The following is a 19,712-nucleotide window of genomic DNA, read 5'->3' on the forward strand; positions in this document are numbered from 1 at the left end:
AAGCCCATAGCTTCCCCCTCGGTCTACCTCTTTTTCTCTAATCCTTCACATAATTAGATTTCTCAGAAGAATATATGTGTCTGCATTTCTCTTAGTACAAAAATGTATGGAAGGGAATTTTTTGTTTCCATTCATTTCAGTCATTCAAGAAATATAATACATTGTGTTAGCATTTGCAAGTTCATTAAATAATGTGAAGTAAGATTGTAATAATCGCTGTGAAGGAAACATAGGTATTGTACCAAATACCTTATTTTGGAAAGTCAGAGTATTTCCACCAACCAGTAATTGAGCTGAGTTCTGAAGATGTGATGGGAGTTAATAAGCAAAGGGAGTTTGCCTTTTATGTCAAAACCATGGTTGCTAAGTTCAGTGATTTTTATGCTGTTATATCTGTGGATACTAGTCCTCATCCTACCCCACTACTAAGTGGTGTGTGACAATGACAGTTTCTCTTCCTCTGAATCTTGCTGCTTCTGGAATTCCCTTTATCTCTGACTTGGTGTCTGTAAGTCCTTCTTCACCCAACTTCAGAAATCAGATTTCCTCAAGGCTTAGTCATGGGCCTTTTTCTCCCGGCTTCCATACGGTACCTCATTTATTGTCATGACTTTAAGTATCCTGTGTGTGTCAATGATGCCCAAATTTACATCTCTGGCATGACCTTGCAAAGTCAGTCTTAACACATGCAAAATTAAATCTTGAGCCATTTCCCCTTTGGAATCTGCTTTTCTTCTATTGGTTACTTTTTGAGGAAACCAAAAAGTTTCTTTGGTTTAAGAAGCAATACATTGTTTCAAGACTAAAAAGTAAATGTTAGTTTCCTCTGGCATAAGAATGTTAAATTTCAAGCAGTTAAATTTTATTGTAGTTTTAGAATCTCTTAATTTCTATCTAGTGCATTGTTTACAATGTGGATTATATTATTTGTACTTTTGAAATTCACACCTTTTTTCTTAGTGGCTTAATGATACTTTATCAGTGTTTTTAGTGTAACATGGGTGGGTTAACCTTTATCTTTTTTATTATACTTAACATTTTGTAAGTCTGTATGTACAGTAAAGCATACATTGCTTGTGCAAATAATGGTCCATTGCCTTCTTGCTGGATTGTAACTTTCTTCCATATTAAAACATTTTCTAGTGCTTTGAAATAGACTTTTATATTATCACGTCTGTGACTTTGTTTCAACATTTATGTGGTATATTCCTTTCCATCATTTGGTTTTCAGCCCCCCCCCCTTTTTTTTTAAATTGTGGTTTTTGTAATACAGAGCTACAATTTTCTGTTATTTTTACTCAGAGGAACAGAGGGTGTCACACAAAAATTTTTTATCTGAACTCTTATCAGTATGCACATGGGCTAATTTTTCTGTATTATCAATCTTAAAATTTGAGTTTTTAATATTTATTTAATGGCAGAAAATTAGACATTTTATTGCACAATAATTATTTTCCTTTCTCTTCCTTCTTTTTCTTGTCTTTTTCTTTCCTTCCCTTCCTTCCATTTTCTTTCTTTCCTTCTGTTTTATTTTTCTCTTTCTTTCCTTCCCAGGTGCGCTCTACCACTAAACTACCTTTATTATTTTGAGACAGGATATTGCTAAGTTGCAGTTTTGCACAGATAATTCTTAGCCTGAATATGTAGTTATTATAAAGGACGGAATAAATTATTCATTATTGCAGCACCCCAGAATAATCAGATTTAGCATATTGGTATGTATTCTTTACTTACTTATATAGTGAGGGGAGGAGATGAAAGAGTATAGAGGAATGGAAAATAGATTTCTGTGTCAAATAGTTTTATTGTTAATCACTTGTTTTATGCTGCTTCTCTGGAGCAGCATAAAAGAAGTATTGTTTATTTTAGCACCTAGCTGGCACATAAGCATTTAGTAAATGTTTGAAGAATGAGTTCAAAAAGAAAAAATGAAATGAGCCTCTTATTTTTTTTTCCCCACTCTTTCTCTCTAAAGATTTCTATGGAGAATGATTACCTGGGACCCCGAAGAATTGAGAGTCTACAAAAAGAAGATGCTGACTGGCAGCGGAAAGCTCATATGGCTGTCCTATCTATTCAAGATCTTACAGTCAAATATTTTGAAATAACAGCAAAAGCTCAAAAAGGTAAGTCCCAGTAAAATTATTCTTGTTAGGTATTTCTGAAGATGAGTGATTACATATTTTACATTGGGAATAATTATACAGAAAAACATATAAGGATCATTCATCCTAGCAATTAAAGACCATAGCAAATTAAGGTGTTTCCTTTGTAGGCACATACCTTTCCTTTAAAATCGGTGGTAGAGAATAGTGGTACAGAAATAGACATACTAATACAGCCATTTAATCTTTAATAAAGCAAATCAATAGAGAAACAACAAATGATACTAATACAATTGATCATCTTTGTGCAGAAAACCAAACTTTGATCTAAACCTTACACCTTTAAATTCAAATGGATAATAGATCCAACTGTAGAATGTAAAACTATAAAATTTCCAAAAAAAAAATCTGTTTCTTTGAATTACATAAATCTATATAAATTGGGATTAGGTAGAGAGTTCTTAGTAATACCAAAAATATAAACTGTAAAAAGTTGAAAGTGGTAAAGAGCACAGACTGTAAATGAACAACTTGGTAAAATGTATCTCATCAAAGTTTAAAACTTTACACTGCCAGACACTTTCAAGAGAATGAAGCAATTAGAGTGTAATTGGTAGCCAATATTTCCAAATCTATATATATCTGATAAAATAACTTGTGTCTCTGATATATAAAGATCCCTCAACAATGAGAAAATAATCTAGTGAAAAGATGGGAAGAGGACTTGAATAGACAACTCAAGGGAGTTGAGTAAGGATAGCAGACAGGCACAGGAAAAGAAGTTCAGTATCATTAGTCATCACAGAAATACAAATTAAAACCAGAGTGAGATAGATACCACTACACGTGTTAGAATGACTAAAATTAAAAACACTAATAATACCAAGTGATAGTGAGGATGTAATTAGAACTCTTCATTTCTGATGGGAATGCAAAATTATACAGTCACTCGAGAAAATGATTTTATGGTTTCTTCCAATACATGTGGCCATGAAATATTGCTTATTTACCCTAAAGTTATATTATAATTTTTTTAAATTAAAAGTTTTTTTTTTTTTTTTTTTTTTGGGTGCTGGGGATCGAACCCAGGGCCTTGTGCTTACAAGGCAAGCACTCTACCGACTGAGCTATCTCCCCAGCCCCTAAATTAAAAGTTTTTAAAAAGGGAAAACACGCTGTTAAAAATAGTACCTTTTAAACAACTTTAGGATGCCTTGATTTAGTATAAACTTTTTATAACTATGTACTTTGTTTAGAGCCTGTACTTTGTTTATTCTAATTTTATAAAACTTTTTGTAATATGATTATAAAATATTATAACCATTAAAAAACCTCACCTTTGTAATCCTCTTCAATTCTGTGTGACTTTTTGTGTCTGTCTTTTCAATATACCATTTATAAATGTAATGATTTTTCCATTATGCATTCATATATAATTCATAGTTTGTTAGTTTTGATTTTGAATAAATAATTTAGATTGTTCCTCTTATTTATAACTTCTGTAGTTTCAGATATTTTTTTTTTCTATGGGCATTATCCTAGGATTCCATGTGCTTCATCAAAATTACTTTAGACTTCTGGACACTTTATCCTACCAAGAAGCCTTTGAACCCGAACAAGAAGAGATAATTTAGTTTGTTTTATGCTAATTAAATGTCTGTCATGTATGTTTGAAACAATCACGTAAGAACAGATTGAGCCACTACCATGCTACTTCTCAGTGGTATACTTTTTTTTTAACTGAAAGATATAGCCATTTCACTATCAAGATTTTGTGTGTGTGTTTTGTACTGGGGATTAAACCCAGGAGAATTTTACCACTGAGCTATCCCCACATGTTAAGTCCTTTTTGTTTTTTATTTTGAGTTGGGGTCTTGCTAAGTTTCTGAGGCTGACCTGAAATTTGTATTCTCCTTCGTCAGCCTCCCAAGTTACTGGGAATATAGGCATGTGCTGCCATGTCTAGCTACCAGGATTGCATTTTGAACTAGGCCTGCACTGTGACAAACTAATTCTTCCTTTTTGGTAGATTCGACAGGGTTGTGTCTTCTCTGAAAATTGCATCATTTTCATCTCCTCTGCATGAGCACCATGGTAGTATCTAGAACTTATTTTTCCCTGCCCCAGGGTATTATAATATTTTTGGAGGGCAAAGAATGATAGAAACTTGGAATGTGGATTTGAATGTTTTTAATCTTAAATAGTTAAATGGCTCTGATTTCAACTAGTGCAGTTAGGAGAAAGTATCCGAAACCGTAACAGAATAAAGTTTTCATAAAGTTTTGGAAGTTACTAACACTAGACATATGAACATATTTGAAAAAAAATTTTAATCTACTTGAACACTGTTTCATCTGCAGAACATTACTTTGAAGATGAAGACATTAGTGAGACTATACAATATTGTCAGATTATATTTTAGAGATGTTATAGGTAACTTATGGGGATAGGATTTATGTGGTCAGTAAAAACTAAGATTTTCTAATTCTGTAGTGTCATGTTGTTCTATTTCTTAAAGTCTCTTTAAAAAATGATTATATTTTAATAGCTGTGTATGATCGAATGCGAGCAGATCAGAAGAAATTTGGAAAAGCATCATGGGCAGCAGCTGCTGAACGTATGGAAAAACTTCAGTATGCAGTTTCTAAAGAGACTTTGCAGATGATGAGAGCTAAAGAAATCTGTTTGGAACAGAGGAAACATGCACTAAAAGAAGAGGTAACAAGATCCATCAGAAATTAATTAACTAAAAAATAGTTAGGATTTGTTATTTTTGTTTTTATACAAGACTGATGTTTTTCTGACTGCATAGCCACTTGTTAATTTCGCATTTTCTCCTTGAGAAAAACACTGATGGTTGGGCCAATGACTTGAATCACCAGTAGTAGAAAAGTTAGACACAGTGGTACTTAACAGCAGCTGTGTGTAGATAGCATTATACCTTGAAACACAAAAAGGATGACATCAAAACTTTTGTTTTAAAGTTGTTTTGCTATAAAAGTTTAAAGCTTTCTAGCATTTAAGGAAAATTCACTGCCCAGTGGACGTTAGTAAAGATCCAAAGGCAGCAGCATTGTATAAGAATTAATCATATCATTGTCATGCCATCACCTTTTGGAACTCCCAAATTTTATTTTAGGTGGAACAAACAGACTAAATAGAGGTTCTGTTTTCTTGACTGTGCTACATTAAGAAGACCTTTCTTCATGGAGTGAGGTAGATAGTACTTTAAAAGATGAAATTAAGATATTTTGTTCCTATGAAAGACTATTAAGCTTAGGAATAGTCTTTAAAAATCCTAAGAAAGGGCTGGGGACATAGCTCAGTTGGTAGACTGGCTTGCCTTGTGATCACAAGGCCCTGGGTTCAATCCCCAGCGCCGCAAAAAAGAAAAAAAAAAAATCCTAGCAAAGAGTGACTGATCCTTTTATTCTCAAAACATATCTAAGATGGTATTTTAAAAATTACTAATCACTTTTTCCATTGTTTTCAGGGTCTTCCTTTTTGTATTTCTCTTGGTGTCCAAAAGAGTGCCAAGTAATTCTTTACAAATATTGAAAGTTAGATGTACACTATTTCAATTTACCTTCTATGCACTTCTTTCAAAATGCTGTTTTATGATCAAACTGGGCCAGAACAGATTGCTTTTAGTGAAAGGGCACTTCAAAAAATGTGTGTGTGTGTGTTTATTGTGCACCATCTGCTGATAGTTTTTATAAGTATTAGAAGAAGAAAATGTTAGGGACAATATTTTTGGACATAAGTAAAAGTGTGTGGTTTTAGTAGTGACTGAAGACTAGATCACCTCTAGATGGCATGTAAGACTTGATTGTTTAGCTATAGCTGTTTAATATGTGCCTTTTATACCCAGAGATAAACTCAATATTTCAAAGACAACAAGTATTTGAATTATTAAATTTTGGGTTGTTTCCCCTGACTTCCCTTTATCCATTATCGGCCTTGAGGTAGTTAAGTCTATTATTGTAACATGCATTGATCTTTTAAGTCATCTTTAAAAAAATCATTTCTTTGTCAACATAGTACACACAGAGTATTTCTAAAACCAAACTTCTTTATTTCCCCATAGTGGGTCTTCTTAGATCTATCCTTTCTGTAAAGGGCCCATAGTTCTTCAGGGTGTCTCAGGCCCCAAACTTCAGGATTATCCTTACTTCTCCTCTTTCCTTTGCCACTTTTTTTCTGCCTCTTGGCCCTGCTCATTTCATTCAACAAACATTTATTAAGTGTTTTTCCCAGGAATTTCAGTAGGGGATGGGGATAAAGATATGAATGAGTACTAGTCATATACCCATACACACAATTTGTAAAAACTATGAAGTTTCTTTAAAAGCATGAATAAATTGCAGTCATTGTGTTGAGGGCTTAGAATATGGTGAACCTAAATTAGTATAATGTGAATATGAGCTATGAGATTTGAGATCCAGAGTAGACCGTTGGAGAAGTGCCTGGCCTTGACCAGAGAGAGTCATAGGTGGGGAAAACTACTTGTTCTAGATGCCCCTGGGAAGGTTAGAAGAATCAGGCTGGTGATGTGTTGAGGGAAGAGAGAAGAGATGAGGTTGGAAAAGTAAGCAAAGTTTGGTACTGACCTAGGTCTGGTCAAGGAACTCATAGTTTACCCTCAAAACAAATTGGAGCCATTGTAGGGTATTATTAGTCAAGGAATAACATGATCAAATTAGATTTTTTTGTTTGTTTGTTTTTGTTTTGTTTTAATGAACTATTACTCTGGCTACTTTGTAGAAAGTCCTTTTTGGTGTCATCCTTACCCTATTTCCTTATACGAGAAACTTCTTCAAACTGTTTTATTGTTGATAGTAGAAACCCAAGCATTTGCCAGGCGTGGTGGTACATACTTATTATCCAGCTACTCAGGATGGTTCAAGACCAGCCCCAGCAACTTAGACTCTACCTCAGATTAAAATTTTGAAAAAGGGTTGGGGATGTGACTCAGTGGTAGACTGAGTAGCATATGTGGGTGCATGGGTTCTGCCCCTAGTACCATAACAAAAGGAAAGAGAAACCCAGTTACATTTCAGAAATAAGCAAAAATACTAGGAATTTTGACCCTTTGTACAGTAATGAAAAGGACAGAGTTGAAGGCAACGTGGAATTGGGAAGAGTTAGACTTGCACTTAGTGTTTGGTAATTTGAAATTGTTTTTAAAACAACTCAGGGTTGCAGTACATTTGGGGCAGTTGACATAGTTTTAGGTTGGTGAAGGTCACATCCAGATTGCACTGTAGTCATCTTGAGTAGGCTGGTAAACATGGCAAGAAATGTATGTTTTTATTGGTTAGACAGGAATGAGCTAGGTAGGTGATAGTTTGGATTTATGTTATTTTAAAAGAGCAGTTATACCTCAAGGTATGGAAATATTTGAGGCATCATTGGATTTGTTAAACTTTGTAGCCAAAATGGTTTTTAGAACTACTTCATTGGGGCTGGGTGTATAGCACAGTGGTGAAACACATATTTATTTTTGTAAACAGTGTGGTGAATGGATTCTGTCAACATGCTAAAAACCATTGAATGTACTCCCTAGTTGAATAAACTGTTCAGTATTTTTCTCAAAATAGTGGTTTTATTCCATCTAACTTTATTTTTTATTTTTGGGTTTATTTGTTTATTTTTTGTTTATTTGGGTTCAATCTCCAGCACCAAATTAAAACAACAACAACAAAACCCTACTTCATTGCCCAGCATGTGGTATGCACTTGTAATTCCAAGTGCAACTGCTCTGGAGGCTGAGGCAAGAAGATTGCAAAATTGAGGTCAGCCTGAGCAACTTGGTGAGATTCTTTTTTTTTTTTTTTTTTTTTTTAAAGTGCTATAGCTTTGTGGTAAAGTTCTGCCCAGCATGAATGAGGCCCTGGGTTCCATTCCCAGTCCCACATACACGCACAACACTTCCTTGGGCTGGGAGCATAGCTTGGTGGTGGAATGCTTTGCCTAGCATGCACAAGGCATGGGGTTCAATTCCCAGCACTGTGAATGATAATTAAGATGAAATATTAAGATGAAAAAATTAAGATTAAATAATTATTAATAAAATATTAAGATTAAAAAAAATTAAGATGAAAAAAATTAGATGAAATAAAAACCACTATTTTGAGAAAAATACTGTACAGTTTATTCATCTAGGGAGTACCTTCAATGGTTTTTAGCATATTGACAGCATCCAGTTGCTATATTGTTTACAAAAATAAACCTGAGGGACTGGGGATATCCTTCATGGTTTAAAGCTTGCCTAGCATGTGCAAGACCCTGGGTTTGATCCCATTCCACAAAATCAGTTAAAAATGAACATAATAATAAATTAATTAAAAAATAAACTGAGCCCATCAGCAGTCGTTTCCCCAACTTCAGCTCTTAAACAGGATCCCCTCTTTTCTCCTGACCCTTAGGGAACTACCGATCTATTTTGTATCTCTGTAGATTTGCTAATCTGGATATTTCACATAAATGTAATCATGTATAGTCATTTTGACTAGTTTCTTTTTTCCTCACCACTGAGTTTTCATGTTTCATCCATGTTTTAACATATATTACTACTTAATTTTGTTTTGCAAAAAGATATTCCATTGTGTGGTTACACATTTTATTAGTTCATCAGATGAGGAAATTGGATTGTTTCTACTTTTGATGCAGTTAAGAATAATACTATAAATATTCATGTATTAGTTTTTACATGGATATGTTTTCATTCCTCTGGTATGCAATGGAATTGCCGTTTCACCTTTCCAAAGTGGTTATCCTGTTTTGCATTCCCATTTGCAGTGTACAAGGTTTAGACTTTTTGCTGTATGTGTTTCTACATCTTCACAAATATTTTATTGTCTTTTTGATGATAGCTCTCCCTGGTAGATGTGAAGTATTATTAAATTCTGGTTTTGATTCATGTTTTCCTGAAAGTTTTCATGTGTTTATTGGCTGTTTGTATATCTTCTTTGGGGAACTGTGTCTTCAGATCCTTAGCCTTTTTTTTTTTTTTTAAAAACTGGTCTGTTTATCTTTTTAGTATTGATTTATAAGAATTCTTTATTCTAGCTACAAGTTGGTTATCCAATATATGATTTGCAAATATTTGCTCCCCTTGTGTGAATTTTTCATATTAGTTTTCAAACCTTAAGTCTGTGTTCATGGATGTAATACATTTTAAGAATGTCCCTAGAGAAGAGCAAACTGTTATGTTCATGCAAAATGTTATTTGAAACTTTTTTTTTAATCTTAGGACTTATACCAAGATAATCCTTAATAACATGTTAAAGGACTTAAGATTATCTGCTCTTATTTGAAAAAAATAGTGTATGAGGTAACCTATTAGGTCTCATGCCTGTTAATCTAGAAGGAAATTTTTTGGTTAATAGATTTTAAATCATGATTTTACTATTCCCTTTACATTTTCTTATTTTGCTTCTATTAAAAGGTAAAATTGGGTCTTGTCCTAAATTCCAATCCCCCCCCAACTTTGTACTGAGAATCTCCTTTGAAGGATTTTAGCCCCATCTCACTGTTCCCCTGAGGCATTTCTGTTGCAGACTCCTTTTCTAATGAGCTTGTTCCTTCATGTTACTGGCTTTTCTGAAATTTTTTTTAATTCTAAAACTTCTAAACTAAATTCCAGCCTTGTATTGCCTATGAAGTACAGTACTCCCTTTGTCCCCATCACATCGACTAGCTTTATTATTGTGACTAGGCTGGCATTGAGTTGTTCTGGCAATATAGGGTGCCTAAAAGAGCTACCCAGAGTAAGATTTCTCACTTCTTCAAATGCCAGAGTATTGTTCAAACTCTAAATTGGCCTAGGGGGTGGTAGAGGAAGGAAGAGACTGCAATTGACCCTGAGAGTTTGAGATGATTATCTGTGGGGTCATTTTCTCTGGGTCCCATCCAATTATTGTAATAGTTTCTTTTTAAAGTTCTGGGATGTATTTGAATTCTTCAGAGGATTTATTAAGAACTTTCAGTTAAGTCATTTTTGCCAGGTTTATGCATGCTGTATATGTAACATAGCTACCATGTTTTATATATACATCTGTCTGTGATGATGTACTGTGCTGGTTTTATTAGCATTAATTTAAGGTGCGCACATTACTCATGAGAAACAGTGCAAATGTGAATTATTAAGCCCAACCCAAACAAATGCTTTGTCAGTAAAGGCCTTTTTATAATACAGTACTGTCCTGTGATTTAAATTATGGGGAGACTTTTGTTCTTTAAAAATGTCAACTTGAGGGTTGGGGATTTCACTCAGTGGCAAAGCTTTACCCTAGCACATGCAGGGTAGAGCACCATTGGCACTCTCCCCACCTGCACCCCACCCCAAAAGAGAGTCAATGTTTTGTCCCATTAGGTTGTTTTAAAAACAAACAAACAAAAAAACTCCTTCCTGACGTGACAAAATGGAAGCAATAAAATTATAAAATTACATTTAAGATATTTAAGAATACTTACTATGAGTATAATGCTGAACTTGAACTAAATTTTCTAAATACTGAGATATTAAAAATGACATAGGCAAAGCAGCAATCTATTTGGCTTTTAAATTTTTTGTACATTTAAGAGTAAGTACAGGAGCTGGGATATAGCTCAGTTGGTAGAGTGCCTGCTTTGCATGCACAAGGCCCTGGGTTCAGTCCCCAGCACCAAAAAAAAAAAAAAAAAAAAAAAAAAAAAAAAAAAAAAAAGTAAGTACAGCCAGGCCCAGTGGCACAATGCTGTAATCTCAGGTACTCCAGAGGCTGCTGTAATCTCAGGTACTCCAGAGGCTGAGGCAGAAGGATCACAAGTTCAAGGTCAATTTTCACAATTTAGTAAGACTCTCAAAATAGAAAGGGCTAGGGATGTATCTCAGTGGTAGAACACTTGCTTGGAATGCTGGGGTCCCTGGGTTCAGTATTCAGAACTGAAAAACAAAAAAAGTAAATACTACTCCTTTTAACTTATATCTCCCTTTAACTGTTTCAGAATCTTGATTGTAGTCAGTCTTACCCTTTTTTTAGGCCATAGATTCCTGTCCCTTTAAGAATTTGAAAGGTAGGAACCTTGTGCTCAGTAATGTACATAAATATTAACAGAATTTTGGACACAATTTTAGTATTATCCCAGATCGTCTGTAATCTGAGCTTTGATCCCAGATTGACACCTCCCCTCAACATTCCCATCCCCATAGCAACCACCACTCAAGTGTGCTAGGCAAGCATCAACCACTGATCCACACACCAGCCCTGGATTGATTTTTTTTTTTTTTTAATGCAGTCTAACATTAAAAAAAATTTTGTTGTTGTTGTTGTTGTGAATGGACGCAATACCTTTACTTTATTTATTTATATGGTGCTGAGGATTGAACCCAGTGCACCATACATTCGAGGCAAGCGCTCTACCACTGAGCCACAGCCCCAGTCACCCAGATTGATCTTGATATTCAGATGTGCCCTATCAAACCTACTGAAAATATTAGTACCTTTTGAGCCCAAACCTTTGACAGAATCCAAGTTGAATCCAGAATCTCATTAGCTGTAACTACTTTGTACCAGTCTTTGAGCTGTATAATCCCCCTCTCCAATCCAGATTCAAAAATAATAGCATAATTCAACTATGCAAGATCTTTACTTTCATATTTGTATTATTAATCCAAGTTACATCACATGTAGTATGCTTTTATTTTTTTCCATTTTAAACCAGTGGACAAAATTAAATACATATAATCACATTATAGGAGTAGCATACACATTTAGAGTTGTTATTAAGATGAATACTAATGTTGAAATAAGGGTATTCTCAATTGGAATAGAAGGTGCTAAAATTAAGATGCTATCAGGAAACAATCATAGAAAGCAGTTTATTTCAATTAGCTGGTAGACTTCTACCTTCTGGGTAACAAAAGATTAATAGGAAAACAGAAAAAGAATTCCACCCTTCTAGTTAAAAAGCTTTAAAAGTTTACCAGTGTACTCTGATTTTTTGGCAGATGATTTTTAACCACTGCTTATCCTTCTGTGAGCCCTTGAGATAGTTTCTTTGAACATCAATAACTAACTCCTATATTTCACAATCTTGTCTTTCTTCTAAAGCATATAGTTAAATTATGAGTAAGTAAGGTTATAGTCCCCATTTCAATTTTATTTTAATTTGTAACGTATTGAACATTTATTATAGACATGAGCTTAGATTTAGGCAGTGCTACAGAATGCCCTGCAATGAAGGAAATATTCTATATTACACTCTCCAGTAGGGCAGTTTTCAGTCACATATAGCGAAATGAACTCTTTATATGAGGCTTGTGTAACAGAGAAGGAGAATTTTAAATTTAAATAACCTCACATAGGGCTAGTGGCTACCATATTGAACAAAACAGCTCTGTAGGTTCCAATTCTGCAAGCTTAATTTTTATGTAACTTTGAGTGAATTCCTTAACCACTCTATAAAATGTAAATAAATATATACCTTCTCAAAGTGTATGATTACATGCTTTAATGTATATAAAGCATTTAGCATAGTGCCTGACATAAGAGTAAGGACTCAATAAATATGATCCCATATTACTTTAATTCTGGTATAGTGTTAAATATCATGGAGGAAAATATAAAGAAGAGAAAGATGTAATTCCCCTGCTTCAAATGTTTATTTGTCCTAACAGATATTTGAGGGTTCAGTGGCAAAGGATGCCATTGAAAAATTATGTGACATTTTCATATGAGCCTTTATTAGAAAGTTCTAATAAGCTAGATGCAGCCTGAGCAGAGATGGGGAAACTGAGGTCCTCACCCAGGCAGGAGATTTTTTTCTTTTTAACTTATTTATCAGTAAGTAATTTATTCCAGATCTACACACTAGAAATTTCAGATTTGAAGCACACAAATCTAGGTTACACTCTAAAGGTTTTAATTTATATTACTCAAATTCTATTCCTCCAGTTAAATTGTATTTTGGCTTTAAGTACAAAAAGAAAGTAGAAAAAGTTTTAATATTTTTAGGCCCCATCCTTAGTGTTTTGTGTGTTTTGTCTTAGTTCTCAAACATAACCCTTGTGCTCTAAGAACATAAACCATTATCTGACATCCCAGAGGCCACATGTTTTAGAATTCTGAGAAGTTTTTCAGAATATTAGAAAGGTAATATTAGAATAAACAACTTTAAGACGATTGTACCAGTAATAGTTACATTAAATGCAGCAAAGACTTTAAGTACATCAATTCAGATCATGTTTTCCTACAAACATTAGATTTGACGTCAATGAAATTATGCACTTTAATTTTCCCAGGATTTCTCAAATGTAAAATTTGATAAAATTCTGTCAATTTACGTTATTCCTATTTGTGCAGCTATTATTGGCAGAACCTATTTATAGTCAAGTTTATTTGATACAAAGTCTCATGTTCTTTCTACCTTTTCTTTATGTATGGTTTGCCTTAATGTTATTTCCCTTATGCTGTGCATTGTTTTTATGACTCCCCCCCTCCCCCCCCGTACTGGGGATCGAAATCGGGGCCTTGTGCTTGCGAGGCAAGCACTCTGCCAGCTGAGCTATCTCCCCAGCCTGCTATGACTTCTTTTTGAACCCTCACTTCATTTCTTGTTTATTGCCACATTCTCTGTAACTCCAATAGTGGTTGGTGTTATAAGAATATTTTTTGGTAAATCTAACTCTGGACCTATGCTCTGAATAGCACTTAGTGAACCAGAAAATTGGGAATGAGGTCACTATTTGTAAGAAGATACCCAATTCTTTTCTCAGTTTGGTATTTGATATTGGCCATATCTTGGTAGCATATACATCTTAAGTGACTTTAAAGTCAGAGTCCAGTGGTTGAGGTAGTTGACAGTGTAAAGGATTGTCAGCAGAGTGCTCTTTAACTTTCTTCTTAAACCAGAGGATTGAACAAGAAAGGACCACCTTAGAGCCAGGAGAAAACTCAGCATTACAAATGTGGTGAATGTCACTGCCATCCAGAGAGAACTGGAGTAGAAATGGAACTGACATTCTGGACTTGATCACTAGAAACTCATTGTAAATGAAGGTTTTTAGACTGATTTTCACTAAAGTTTTACCTTCACAGATTCCCCACTTAAAGAATAGAGCCTTGGCTGGGTGAGGTGGTGAACGCCTATAATCCCAGTGGTTTGGGAGAGTGAGGCAGGAGGATCTCGAGTTCAGAGCCAGCCACAGCACAGCCAGGTGCTAAGCAACTCGGTGAGACCCTGTCTCTAAACAAAATACAAAATAGGGCTAGGATGTGATCAGTGGTTCAGTGCCCCTGAGTTCAATTCCCAGTATACCCCATCCCCAAATAAAGAATAAGGATAAAGCCTTTGGTCTGGGGCTGCAACTCAGTGGTAGAGTGCTTGCCTACCATGTAGAGGTACTGGGTTTGATGCTCAGTACCACATGAAAGTAAATGAAATAAAGGTATTGTGTCCATCTACAACTAAAAGTTTTATATATATATATATATATATATATATATATAGAATAAAGCCTTCTAAAATTAGGTATTTACCTGTTTGCATGCTGTGCTAACAGTGTTGGCTAGAGTAATAGAGGAAGATACATCCTGACAGGAGTCCCAAGACGATATGAAGGGATGTATTATTTAAAGTGAGATTAGGAGTCTCAAGGCCTAAACTGTTCCTAGGTTCCTGTTTTATAACTTAGAACAGAAATGGCAGAATTTCATGTTGTCAATATTCCTTGCCTAGCCACTATAATTAAACTCACTTTGGATTTGTTATTTATTGTTTGTCACTTATAAAAATATTTCCTAATGAAGTAGGATCGCTCATTGACTTACAGCTTAGAATATTTATTTATATAATTCATTAAGTAACAGATTTAACCTACCTGGTTATTTGTAAATGTATACTACTGAACATTTATGCCAGAACCTAACTATTACTTTTCACTTAAATTCTTGTGAAGCTAGGTAATGGTGCATGCCTATAATCTCATTGACTTGGGAGGCTGAGGCAGGAGGATCACAAGTTTGCAGTCCATCCTAGTCAACTTAGCCAAGACCCCATCTCCAAAATTCTTTTTAAAGGGTCTGGGATGTTGAAGCTCAGTGGTAGAGCACCACTGGGTTCAATACCCAGTACCTCAAAAAGGAAAACATTCTAGTCATTGGGTAAGTCTGTGTGGATACCTAGATGATAAAGCAAAAGCTAGAATCTTGTTTAAAACATGATCTCCTTATGTGCTAACATGTTTGCAACAACTTTTCCAGACAGAAGAGATCATTTACCAGTACTATTAGCAGCAAAATTCACTGTCCTTACTAGCCTGTGCTATGCCAGGGCTACCAGTTAGGTGTCTTCCTGGTATTCTGGGGTTCCAGGTTATGCCTCACACAAGTTCATAGACATTTCTCCAATTTTCCTTTCTTTTCTTCCCACTCTGCTTTTGATAATTATTCCCTGTCATTGGAAACCAGGGCCTCCTTACCAGTGCTGCCAAAACCTCCAGGGCATTCTGATGCCTGTGCCAGAGGCCTCTTGGGACTTCTAAGAATGAACCTTAAGCTGCCAGAGCTTGGTGGTGTGTTCTAAAAGAAATGTTCTTGGAAAAATGCTTACTGTCCCACATCAGAAATCCTGTATATTTTACATCTCACAGACTCCTAAAAAGCCATCCCTTCAGCTTTGTTTAGTAACTGTCTTCTCCATATAGCCAGATAGGAATTTGTGGAGATGATAGGGTTAGGAACCAATATGTGAAGAATACATTCATTCCCCTTAGTGGTTTCATTTAGATGCCTGATTTAAAAAATAAAAAAACAACAACAAAAAAACCCCTCTTTTGGGCCAAAAAAACCCGCCAAACAAACAAACTTCATGTAAGATCATCTACCATTCCATGAGCCATGCTCAGAAATTTCTCAGTCCCATTTTAGCTTGACTCTATGATCCTGACTGCATTTACTTAAAGGTAATACTGATCATCATCCATAGATTACAAGAATTTTTTAACCTAAAGTATCTAAAGCAGTTATTTTATGTTGTTCCACTCATGTGCTCCCACCTCACTCTGCAGCCTATAGATTTCAGAAGCCAAGCTATGACTTTGGGACAAAGCAAAGTTCCAGAAGTATGGATCAATCAGCTTTTACCACTCTGTTGGAAATATCTGTGCATGGTCCAGTCTTTCGTATATTTTACATGAATAGACTAACTGCATAAATTAGCATCCACTTTCAAGATTAAAAAGGAGTACATTATTTCAGAATAGTAAGAATATATCACCCTAAAAAAAGTGAATATGCTATGACAGAAACATTAATAGGACTTACTTTTACTGTGTTTGCTTACTTCCAAAACCATATAATCTAACTTGATTATCACTGGTTTCATATATTCATATTTTTTTTTAAGTCTGGATTGATCAGTTGAACCTCTCCCCTTTATAATGTTGGTGACTGAACCCAGGACCTTACATATGCTAGACATACACTCTACCATTGAGTTACACCCCAGCCCTTGGCCCCTTTTGAGGTGGGAGTCTCACTGTGTTGCCCAAGCTGGCCTCAAATTCCTGACTCAAGTTATTCTCCTGCCTCAGCCTCCCAAGGAGCTGAGACTAAAGACTTGCGCCACCGCACCTCACTCAAAACTCTGAATTTCTTGCATACAAGTTTCTTTCTTAGAATGACTATGTTGTGGATTTATCCTGTTTTACTATTAATTTGTAGTCATATCTTTATTTTTTACCTTGTCTCCACTAACTAGAAGTGTTTTTATTTTCAACACAGATGCAGAGTTTGCAAGGTGGTACAGAAGCCATAGCTCGATTGGATCAGTTAGAAGCTGATTATTATGATCTGCAGCTTCAGTTGTATGAAGTACAGTTTGAAATCTTAAAGTGTGAAGAGTTGTTATTGACAGCACAACTGGAAAGCATCAAAAGACTTATATCAGGTATGATGCACACCACAATAAGTCCACAAAAGACTGAATACATATTGCACACAGTCTATGAGGTACATTTCCAATTAGTTATCAGTTTACAGAGAAGCTCAAGAAATTTTAGCTTTGCCTGAGGTCACAGAGCTAATCAGTGGCACCAAATTTGTTCTGTCAGACTTTACAGCCCATGTGTTTTACCTTGACCCCTTGTTGCTGTTCTGTCACAGAAAAGAGAGATGAGGTGGTGTACTATGACACTTATGAAAGCATGGAGGCCATGCTAGAGAAGGAAGAAATGGCAGCCTCTGTGCATGCACAGAGGGAAGAGCTGCAGAAACTGCAGCAGAAAGCACGCCAGCTGGAAGCAAGACGTGGACGCGTCTCAGCCAAGAAAGCCTACCTCAGAAATAAAAAGGTATTGAAATCTTGCTTTTATTCATTACTTAATCTTTGATTCATATCTAGTAATTCTAACATGATTTATCACTATTATTTGTATATTTTAAAGCTAAGAATTTCCACTCTCATGATGCAGTCCATTATTTTAAACACTTACATTTCTTTGAAAATTACCCTCTTAAAATCGGTTGAAACGGCCAGTGATGATGTGCTCTTTACCTGCTGTAGGTAACTCTGCCAAGTGGTGTGAGTACAGGAGCCCATGACTCTTCTTTTGTTTAAAGTGGCTAGTGATGAACTATAAGTCCTGATTCTGACTTCAGTCTGAAGACATTTTGTAAATTTTTATTATTTTTAACTTGAATCTCATTTCAAAATCTTTGATCATTCTTGATATGTGAAGTAATTCCATTTGTGAAAATGTGTTTTCTTTTTATGTCTTAGAAAATGTTTTGCTCTCCAGTCTAGATTACTATCATGGGGTTGTTTCTAGGCACTTTGAATTTGGGTTTGGAATCTGGAACAAGCTTTAAGGCCTGGACCAATGGTACTAACTCTGTAGTACTTACTGCTCTGAGCTCAGATACACAGGCAAAAGTATGGCATGTTCTCTGAGAGCTACCTTCCTGCTCTGAACCAGATTTCAGGGTTTCCACTTCCTCATTTCACAGACTTGCAAAGACTTCTGCTTTTTGGAATAGATAGCTTGTACACGTTCAAGAAACCCAGGCGTACATCTTTCCACAGTAAGCCAGTAACCTTCTGTCACTTTGTCCACCCACAGAACAATTACCTCATGCCCTGAGGGGCTATATTTTTCTCTTAACTGACAGAAATCTGTGCCTTTCTTATTTCCATAACAGTAATGGTCATTGAAATCCACTACTGTCTCAGCCCTGAGCCTGATGGTTATAGGCTTTATGATCTAGTCCATGCCAGTTAGGTCAACATTGCAGTGATTCTAGCACATTCTATGATGTCTCTGGAGGTTTTAGAGGAGAATGAAATGTAAATAAGGTCTTAGAAGAAAATCTTTTTAGGAATATCAGAAACACTGTTTTATAATATTAGTTTTAGCTATCTGATTCAATAACTTGGAAACTTGTTGGGAACTTATGAACCTGAAAAATTTTGAAAGCATTTTTAAAAAATGGTATATAATTTAGACTTAATTGTCTGATTCATTTTAAATCAACATTGTGCTATGCACATTGTTGCACTTGGAATACAAAGATGAGCAAGGCATAGTACCTGCTCTTCCTAGTCTAGTAGAGAAGGTAAACCAGGTGACCAGATGAGCACTGCAAGAAAGAAAGTAAAGGGAGTAAAGAAAGGCTTCTTGGAAGAAGTGATATTTGCGTTAGGTTGGTGTAGGGGTATAATTCCAAGCAGAACAAAAGAGTGTTTCACGATGACACTGAAGCATTAAGAGCATGGCTAGTCTGGGCACTGTACATGCTAAGTATGCTACAGGGACCAGGTTATGGGAAGTTTTGTGAACCACATTAATAGGCCTGGGCAGATTCTGAAGGTGTAATGCTAATGATCGAAAAGTGGTAAAGGGATAACGTATACAGATTTGTTTCAGAAAGCTAAGACAACATGAAAATAAGTTAAGGGAGAACTAAAAGGTTCTGGTTGGAAATTGTCATTATCCTCACTTCAGTGAGGTTGGGATGTTAAGAGTATGAACTGAGGTAAGGAATGGAAAATCTGAGATACGTCCAATTCTAACTACACAAATTGAAAAACAGTAGGATTTAGTGGTTTATAATGAAGGAGAATGGAGGAACTATTCTGTTATCTCTCAATCTTCTGATTGGGCATTCAGGTGGATAGAGGTGCCACCTATCACGATAGAGTAACAAGGGAAGAGCACACATGCTTTTCAGGTAATGAGCTAGGTTTCAGGTGGAGATGACCATGAAACCACTGGGCCTCTGGGTTCCACAAGAAGGTATTGAGTAGGTGATTTTTAGTAGTGATAGAGGTGGGGAGCTGTTGGGAAGATGCAAAGGGAAGATGGTAGAACAGGGGAGATTTGTAGTTTAAAAAAAAAACAAACTTGAATGTACTTAATATTTTTATAATTCCAAAAGCAAAACTCAGCAAAATATTTTTGCCTGGGGTGAGAAGACATTGTAAAGGGCATGGGTTATGAAAAATTGAGCAAGGAAGGCTGAATGTAGTATAAGAAGAGGCTCTAAGGAAGGAAGCCTGAGGAATATTTGAGAATGTGTGTACAAGAAAAGGGTCACAGAGGAAGAGAAGTCTGAATGAGAAGCA

At 35.5% G+C, this 19,712-nt stretch overlaps 1 protein-coding gene across 2 annotated transcripts in view; it reads left to right on the plus strand.

Annotated features, from left to right (window-relative positions):
* Jmy (junction mediating and regulatory protein, p53 cofactor) overlaps positions 1–19,712 on the plus strand; it is a 101,303-nt gene that overhangs the window by 51,880 nt on the left and 29,711 nt on the right. For both annotated transcript variants that reach the window (XM_047555293.1, XM_047555294.1), the window contains exons 3-6: positions 1,976–2,126; positions 4,654–4,823; positions 16,874–17,039; positions 17,255–17,442. In XM_047555293.1, coding sequence (XP_047411249.1) covers positions 1,976–2,126; positions 4,654–4,823; positions 16,874–17,039; positions 17,255–17,442 — 675 coding nt within the window. The remainder of the gene's footprint in view (positions 1–1,975; positions 2,127–4,653; positions 4,824–16,873; positions 17,040–17,254; positions 17,443–19,712) is intronic.

This window comes from Sciurus carolinensis, chromosome 6 (genome assembly GCF_902686445.1).
Source record: "Sciurus carolinensis chromosome 6, mSciCar1.2, whole genome shotgun sequence".
Classification (NCBI taxonomy): domain Eukaryota; kingdom Metazoa; phylum Chordata; class Mammalia; order Rodentia; family Sciuridae; genus Sciurus; species Sciurus carolinensis.